Source organism: Ranitomeya imitator, chromosome 7, assembly GCF_032444005.1.
Source record: "Ranitomeya imitator isolate aRanImi1 chromosome 7, aRanImi1.pri, whole genome shotgun sequence".
Taxonomy (NCBI): Eukaryota; Metazoa; Chordata; class Amphibia; order Anura; family Dendrobatidae; genus Ranitomeya; species Ranitomeya imitator.
In genome coordinates, this window is record NC_091288.1 from 182516707 (window position 1) to 182526185 (window position 9479).

The window sequence follows — 9479 nt, forward strand, 5'->3', positions numbered from 1 at the left end:
CAGGTGCCGGTATCGCCGCCAGCTCAGGCCCCCCAGCACTTACTATACTCACCTGTACGGCGTTCCATCGCTAAGCGCCGCCATCTTCCCGGTCTCCTGGCCGTGACTGTTCAGTCAAAGGGCAGCGCCTGCGCGCATTAAGCGCGTCATCGCGCCCTCTGAACTGAAGGCCACAGACCGAAGACCGGGAAGATGGCGCCGCTCAGCGATGGAACGGGGACAGGTGAATATAGGCCGATACTCACCCTCCTGGCGGTCCCTGCTTCTGCGGTGGAGATCGCGGTGTGTGTTCAGTGTGAACGCACACCGCGATCTCCCGGGAGCGTCGCTCTGTGAGGCCCAGACTGCGCCGGCGCTTGCGCTTGCGCAGTCTATAGAGGCTTCGGACAGAGTGACGCTCCCAGCGTTATATTATAGATGTACCGTCTTTTTTGGACCATTTTCTGGCTTGTAAAAATCAGCATGATTTTCAGGTGTGTATTATTTTTTTTACTGATTTTTTTTGTACCATTCATTTAAACTACAAAAGTGCCAGAAGGGAAGATTATAAAAAAAAAGCATTATGGCATTTTTACTTAAAATAAAAAAAAAGTACGAAACTACCCATATACATATTTCTAGAGATGCTAGCCAAAGAAACAAGCAGCAGCAATCAAAAAAAGTTCTCTGATTCACATTGCCGGCATGAGCCAATGTGGCTTTTTTTGTAGTATGGCCAAAAATCCCTTAAAGATCACAGCATAGTGAATGGGATCACATTGTGACCCTCAAGGTAACAAGAGAAGCAAGTCCCAAAACATCCAACTGATCCCAACTTTTCGCGATTTCCTTGTCATGGTCAGAGTATGACCATATTCGCTTGCACAGTGTAGAAGTGGCATACAGCAATTTGTGGTCGCGCCACCTACCTTCTTTATAGTCTAGGGTCAGTTTGGTGCTAGAATACCCTTGCGGGTCCTCCTTTGTGCAGATCTGGTCTCTCTACTCACCCCTTAGTTACTATTAGAGTTAAACTACCAGTATTTATAGTGCTTTGGCACAAAGCACTATATTGTAATCCGATCGTAGTTAACTTCTTCTTCTTATTATTATTATTATTATATTTCTTCTTCCATTCTGTATTTTTTTCTTAAGGTCAACAAGGTAGAGCTCACTTAAGAATTAACCATAGGTTTATGTAGATGTAGTAAAGTCATCGCATGTACATTTTCTGTTACAGGGGAGAATACATGTGTCCATTGATCGTGTCGTATGAGGATGTTCAAGAACCGTTTTCATTTATTTTATGTGAAAGGACCAGGATCGCAGCAAGAAAAAAAGCAATCAGACAACATAGAAAATAAGAAATCTGAATATTAAACGTATAAATTAACTTAATAAAACAATATACTGTTTGTTTTATATATATACAGTACTGTAAAAATTTTAGGCAGGTGTAGAGAAAATGCTGCAAAGTAAGACTGCTTTCAACAATAGAAGTGTTAGTAGTTTGTATTTTGTTAACTGATAAAAAATAAAGTGAATGAACCAAAGAGAAATCAAATCAATATTTGGTGTGACGATCCTTTGCCTTCAAAACAGATTGTAAGCATCAATTATTATTATTATTATTATTATTATTTATTGTTATAGCGCCATTTATTCCATGGCGCTTTACATGTGAGGAGGGGTATACATAATGAAAACAAGTACAATAATCTTAAACAATACAAGTCATAACTGGTACAGGAGGAATGAGGACCCTGCCCGCGAGGGCTCACAATCTACAAGGGATGGGTGAGAATACAGTAGGTGAGGGTGGAGATGGTCATGCAGCGGTTTGGTCGATCGGTGGTAGCTGCAGGTTGTAGGCTTGTCTGAAGAGGTGGGTCTTCAGGTTCTTTTTGAAGGTTTCGATGGTAGGCGAGAGTCTGATGTGTTGTGGTAGAGGGTTCCAGAGTAGGGGTGATACGCGAGAGAAATCTTGTATACGATTGTGGGAAGAGGAGATAAGAGGGGAGTAGAGTAGGAGATCTTGTGAGGATCGGAGGTTGCGGGTAGGTAAGTACCGGGAGACGAGGTCACAGATGTATGGAGGAGACAGGTTGTGGATGGCTTTGTACGTCATGGTTAGGGTTTTGTAGTGGAGTCTCTGGGCAATGGGGAGCCAGTGAAGGGATTGACAGAGGGGAGAGGCCGGGGAATAGCGGGGGGACAGGTGGATTAGTCGGGCAGCAGAGTTTAGAATAGATTGGAGGGGTGCGAGAGTGTTAGCGGGGAGGCCACAGAGCAGGAGGTTGCAGTAGTCAAGGCGAGAGATGATGAGGGCATGGACTAGGGTTTTTGCAGATTCATGGTTGAGGAATGAACGGATTCGTGAAATATTTTTGAGTTGCAGTCGGCAGGAAGTGGAAAGGGCTTGGATATGTGGTTTGAAGGAGAGATCAGCGTCAAGGATTACCCCGAGGCAGCGAGCTTGTGGGACTGGGGAGAGTGGGCAGCCATTTACTGTAATTGATAGGTTCGTTGGGGGGGTCGCGTGAGATGGGGGAAAGATGATGAATTCTGTTTTGTCCATGTTAAGTTTCAAAAATCTAGCGGAGAAGAAGGATGAAATAGTGGACAGACATTGAGGGATTCTGGTTAGAAGGGAGGTGATATCTGGTCCAGAGATGTAGATCTGTGTGTCGTCAGCATAGAGGTGATACTGAAAGCCATGAGATTCTATGAGCTGTCCCAGGCCAAAGGTGTAAATGGAGAAGAGCAAGGGCCCAAGGACTGAACCTTGTGGGACTCCGACAGATAGAGGGCGAGGTGAGGAGGTGGTGTGTGAGTGGGAGACGCTGAATGTCCGGTCTGTTAGGTATGATGAGATCCAGGATAGGGCCAAGTCTGCGATGCCAAGGGATGAGAGGGTTTGTAATAATAGGGAATGGTCCACTGTGTCAAAGGCAGCCGACAGGTCGAGGAGGAGGAGGACAGAGTAGTGTCGCTTGCTCTTGGCGGTTAAGAGGTCATTGGTGACTTTAGTTAGGGCAGTTTCGGTGGAATGGTGTGACCGGAAGCCAGATTGTAGGCGGTCAAAGAGGGAGCAGGAAGAGAGATGGGAGGACAGTTCAAGGTAAACGTGTTGTTCCAGTAGTTTGGAGGCATAGGGGAGAAGTGATATAGGGCGATAGCTAGATACAGAGGATGGGTCAAGAGAGGGCTTTTTGAGGATAGGTGTGATGGAGGCATGTTTAAAGCTTGAGGGGAAAACACCAGTTGTTAGAGATAAGTTGAAGAGATGGGTTAGGGTTGGGATGAAGATTGTGGTGAGGTTTGGGATGAGGTGGGATGGGAGTGGGTCAAGTGCACAGGTGGTGAGATGTGATCTTGAGAGTAGAGTGGAGAGTTGATCTTCTGTAATGGTGGAGAAGTTGGTTTTGGAGGTGGAGGGCTGTGAAATCGGGAGGAAGAGCTCTGGGGGTTGTTGACCAAAACTGTCTCTAATGCTATCAATCTTCTGCTTGAAAAATGAGGCAAAGTCTTCAGCAGAGATAAGTGGGGAGGGAGGAGGTGCTGGGGGACGGAGGAGAGAATTGAAGGTGTTGAATAACTGTTTAGGGTTGTGAGAGAGGGAGGATATGAGAGATGAGAAGTAGGTTTGTTTAGCTGTGGCAAGTGTGGTCTTGAAAGTAGTGAGGGACTGTTTGAATGCGATGAAGTGCTCGTTAGAGTGGGATCTTTTCCATCTGCGCTCAGCAGCTCTGGAAGCTCGCCTAAGTTCTTTGGTCAGGCTGGTGTGCCAGGGCTTTCTGTTGATTTTGCGAGCTTTGGTATGTGTAAGTGGGGCAGCAAATTCCAAAGCTACAGCTATTGTGGTATTATATAGAGCAGCAGCGTCATCCGCATTGTGTATGGAACTTATGCCTGTGAGGGGGAGGAGGGATTCAGAGAATGAATGTAGGTCAAGATGTTTAATATTTCTGCGAGGGTGTGAAAGTTTGTGGGGTGGGGATTGTAGACATGGAGTGGAGAGAGATGAGAATGTGAGAAAGTTGTGGTCAGAGAGTGGAAGAGGTGAGTTAGAGAGGTTAGATAGAGAGCAGAGGCGGGTGAAGATGAGGTCCAGTGTGTGACCGTCTTTGTGAGTGGCTGCAGAAGACCATTGAGTGAGGCTGAAGGAGGAAGTGAGAGATAGAAGTTTAGTGGCAGCTGAGAGGGAAGTGTCAATGGGTATGTTGAAGTCGCCCATGATGATAGTGGGGATCAATTATTCTACATACTTGCAAGGAACTCGGCAGGGAGGTTGATCAATAATCTTGGAGAACTGACCACAGATCTTCTGTGGATGTGGACTTGGGCAAATCATTCTGTGTCTCTATGTAATCCCAGACAGACGCGATGATGTTGAGGGCAAAATCATTATTTCCAAGACTTCTTCTTTACCCTGAATATAGTTCTTAATTACGTCAGCTTTATGTTTGGTTGACGTTGTCTTTGTCCACCATTGAAGTTTCGTTGAACGTCGACTACGACCATCGTCCACCACGTTGCCCTTTTCTTGGTGTCCTCAATGCATAGAAAATAGAGGTAGATTCTTATCCATCATGCAATGTCATCAGGGAGGCATCTGTTTGGCTCCCAACTTGTTCTACAACAGAACAATGACCTCAAACATGCAACCAATATGATTAAGAACCATCCTCAGTGTAAAAAAGAGCAAGGAGTGTGTCTGAGATCATATGGAGAGGCAGAAGGATTTGCGCAAGCCTACATCCACAAAAGATCGGTGGTCAGTTCTCTAAGATCTTTGGAACAACCTCCCTACTGAGTTCTTTCAAAATCTGTGTGCAAGTTTACATTTATTATCCCCGGTAATAATTTTCCCTTCAACCAACTGGACGTATTCCTCCGAACTGCTCATGTTTGGCTGGCCAACATCTGAGGAGAAAAAGGCAATTATTAACACTTCTATTTTTGAAAACATTCTAATTTTTCAGCCTGTTTTCTGGACCTACCTAAACCGTATATACATTCCAAAATATCAACAGGATTGCTAAACATGTTAATGATCTGGAAATGATACACTGGAAACAAAATTTTCAAAACATCTTGATTTATTCAGTATTTAGGATGAGCTCCACACACCGAAATCCCCACATTTCTGGTCTTGGCCATTATCAATGAGGTTATTAATGGTTGTCCGAAGAATGTTCTGCCACGCTGAGCAAATTTTCTAGATCTGGTGCTGGCAGTTTTATTTGCGATTGCCGACCAATTACATCCCAGATGTGCTCGACGTGAGAAAAGTTTGGAGACGTGATAGGCCATGGTAGCACGTTTAGGCCACTCAGTCTACTTACTGTAGCACGAGCAACATACGGCCTGGTGTTGTCGTGTTGAAAAAGGCTCCTGGTCGCTATAGACAATGGCCGTACCAATTGTTTTCCAATCAAATCAATGTTATGCCAAGCTGTTACTGTACATGGAATGAAGACTAGAGGAATCTGGCTCTGTAAATTATGCCACCCTCTCCATAATCCAGGAAGCAGTACCGGTGAGATGTTCCTTCGTGAAGACCACTTCATGGTATTGCAGACATGGTCTCCAGACCAATCTCCTACTGACATTGCATCCAAGACAAAAGTGCTACTCATTGCTGAAGAGGATAGACCTCCATTCCAGCCTCCATTGCCATCTTGCTCCGCATTACAATAGCCTTTGAGAGCGGTGGCATGAGGTCAATGACAAGCCTGTAGCTGGACGTCAGGCTCGTAGCCCATTTGGTGCAAAAGCCTTCTGATGGTTTGGATAGACGCGGTTTTGACACCTTGGGCTCTTTTTTTGTAAAGTCTAATTTCACCTGCTGTACAGAATGGATCACTACACGCCATTCTTCTAATCTGATGATCTGTCCGTGCAGAGGTTTTCCTCTGTTGTCACCTTTTATTGTCATTCCTGTCCATCGTTGTTTTCCCAACCTCTTGAACCGTGCTGTCATCTTGGCCAACGTGAGTTGCGATCTGCCGAAACGATAATCTAAGATCTCTAAGCTCAAGGATTGTGTTCCTCTCAGTTTGCAACAGGTGGCGATAACCAAAACGTCTATGAACAGGAGGCATCTCACAATAGTACCAGGAGATATTTTGAGGTTTAAATTGGCTAAAGAAAAAATCTGTTTCAGTCTTTGTTTTATGCCCCAACCACATGCTACAGATTGGAGCTCGGGGCTTAAAAATGTGATAATTTTAAGATCTTGGCAACACCTGCTACTTACTCGATTTGCGAAACCTTACAACTTGTCCTTTTTGGTGTTTCAGCTTCAATGTTGAGGACGGTGTTTGTAGACACACACACCGCACACACACCACACACACACACTGCACACACACCAAACACACACATACCACGCACACACACCACACGCACAGACACCACACACACACACCACATATACGCACGTCACACGCACACACACACACGTCACACGCGCACACACAATAAAGTGCATGTGTATTTTCTGAATAAAATCCATTCCTCAAAAATATGTGCATTATGCATTCAATGGCTTTTATGTTTGTAAAATATTATTGAATATAATGTATCATAAATTTACTTTTACTTATTAGTAAAATTTTAGAAAAATGCTCAATTTACCTGAATACTGCAGAGACAGTGAGTAAAATGATCCGTATTCTCGGTCTCATGAATATTTTATATATTTGTATACTAATAAATATATGGTCTTGTTTGTGCATTGTGTTATCCTTGCACAAGCCTCATATTCAATATATTTCTAAATTGTGAATAATAACTGTGGGAATCCATAATCAGGACGAACAATGCGCTGTAGAATCTTTATAATTCCCTACTGTAACTAATATGAAGAAACCCTTCAGACCCCTTCTTGAATTGCAAAAAATTGCTTTTACTTAACGATAGTCATAGCAATCAGTGGCGGTAACAGCGGTGCTTAAAGCATCTCTATCCGGTCACACAAAAACTGTTGAAAAGCACTGTTAACCCACAAGTTAAAAACAGCACATACCAATCAAATATGTCCAATACCTGTCCCGATTCTCATACTCTGTAACTTCCCATCCACTCGGGATGATGCTCTTCAATAGCATTCTGTCAGCACTATAGGCGCTGGAGCTTCTGATTCCACACTTGCCAACATGCATTGCTTCTGCCATTGTACAATGCCTTTTCTGCCCCCAAATCAATGACATGCCTCTGTTTGGCCTGCAGTTTGATAGGACTAATATCATAGATGGCTCTACAGTTACCGAATGCTGTGTCCCGCACCAATCAGCAGAATGGGATACCTTAATCCCTGTTTTAAAGGAACCCCAGTGCGCATGCGGCACCAATTCTCCACTTATTCCCTATTGGGCTGCCGCGTTCAGCTTTTTCCAGCTGCCCCATAGAATGAATGGAGCTGTGGTCGGACATTTGTCTTACCTGCCGCAACATTATGTTAAGGGTAGAAAAGTTCCACTTCATTGGTGAAAATTCCCATATCTACCGATTTGTAAAGCTCCCAGTGGATCACGCACCAAATTAGGGGGTTATTACCTATCCTGAGGATAGAACTACTCCGTTTAACTGGACAACCCCTTTAATAAAATATTTAATTTGCTTAGAGAGGGTTTCTTATTAATGAAGAAGATGATGATAACTGATGAGACAGGTGGTCAGGAAAAAATGGCAGTAAATGTTTTTAGGTATACAGGGTAACATTTCTCATTGTGGAAAGTGACAAACCAAGCCTGACAAGTCAGAGTAAGAAGACTTATAAGCCATGCATGCCCCCTTGGGTCATGCAAATTCAGAGAGGAAGAGGACTAGAACTCTAGCACCATCTATTGGAAGCAGCAATCCTAACAGTCAATATTGATTCTAACAAGCTTTGCAATATGACATAGGATAAAAGCCAAACCAGAATCTTAATTTGCAGACACAGTGTTTTGAGGTGTTGCCCCCTCATCAGTGCAAAGTATGACATCTGATTTGTCTTATAAGTCTCCTCACTCTGACATGACAGGCTTGTTTTGTATCTCCTCACAAGGAGAAATGTTACCCCTTAGTCCCCAGTCCAGAGCCTCTCACTTAGCCAAATCAGATTTCATACTTTGTACTGATAAGGGGCAACAACCCCAAAACACAGTGTCTGTAAATTGAGATTTTGATCTTATATTATAACTAATGTGGCCAAAACAAAAAAGGTGAAAGAAGGAGACAAGAGTAGCAAAAAAAAAAAGGACTCTGAGCTTAGTTATGCTCCCGACACTCTGAAAGTGCCACTGACTGTCTAAAATAGATGCAACAAGAGTCCACAGTATGGAAATCTTTAGGATGAAGCCCACGCCACAGATTTTCTTTCGCAGAAGTTTCCGCAACTGAAAATCACTTCCATTCATCTAAATTGGGTTGTTTCAAATCAGTGAGAAGCCTAAGAGGCCGGTTTCACACGTCAGTGGCTCCGGTACGTGAGGTGACAGTTTCCTCACGTATCGGAGCCACTGACACACGTAGACACATTGAAATCAATGTGTCTCTGCACATGTCAGCGTGTTTTCACGGACCGTGTGTCCGTGTGCAAAACACGGAGACATGTCAGTGTTCGTGGGAGCGCACGGATTACAAGGACCCATTAAAGTCAATGGGTCCATGTAAAACACGTACTGCACACGGACGCTGTCCGTGTGCAGTCCGTGTGCCGTGCAGGAGACAGCGCTACTGTAAGCGCTGTCCCCCCCACGTGGTGCTGAAGCCGCCATTCATATCTTCTTTCCAGCAGCGTTCGCTGGAAAGAAGATATGAAAAATCTTTTTTTTTTTTTTTGTCCTCATGTTTAAAATAAAGATCCCTGTCGCCACCCCCCTCCCACCCCCTGTGCGCCGTTCCCCCCCCCCCCCCCCCCGCTGTTACTAAAATACTCACCCGGCTCCCTCGCAGCGTCCTGTCCTCGCCGCACCTTCTACTGTATGAGCGGTCACGTGGGGTCGCTTATTACAGTAATGAATATGCGGCTCCACCCCTATGGGAGGTGGAGCCGCATATTCATGACTGTAATCGGCGGCCCCACGTGACCGCTAAGGGATCTTTATTTTAAACACGAGGACAAAAAAAAAAAAAAAGGATTTTTCATATCTTCTTTCCAGCGAACGCTGCTGGAGAGAAGATATGAATGGCCGCTTCAGCACTAGATGCAGGGGACAGCGCTTATCTCTAGCGCTGTCTCCTGCACGCTCCGTGTGGTACCCAGTCGGCACACGGGCGGCACGCGTGTGCCGCACGTGTGCCACACTGATGTACCACGGGAGCTCACGGAGACACGGACACAGATAATTCCGGTACCAATTTTTCCGGTACCAGAATTATCTGGACGTGTGAGACTGGCCTTAGGCTGCATTTGCACTGGCTGATTATTGGAAATGAGCGTCATTGATTACCAACAAACCAACATAATGCTCATTTTTCGAGAGAAATTATTTTAAATTGGCTGAAAA

At 44.6% G+C, this 9479-nt stretch overlaps 1 protein-coding gene across 1 annotated transcript in view; it reads left to right on the forward strand.

The window, feature by feature from the left end:
- The window catches only part of VWA3A (von Willebrand factor A domain containing 3A), a 79764-nt gene extending 78221 nt beyond the window's left edge, over positions 1 to 1543 (forward strand). Inside the window, exon 34 of the mRNA XM_069734169.1 lies at positions 1220 to 1543. Within this exon, the coding sequence (XP_069590270.1) occupies positions 1220 to 1242 (23 nt within the window). The 3' untranslated portion in view covers positions 1243 to 1543. The remainder of the gene's footprint in view (positions 1 to 1219) is intronic.
- Positions 1544 to 9479: the final 7936 nt, after the last annotated feature.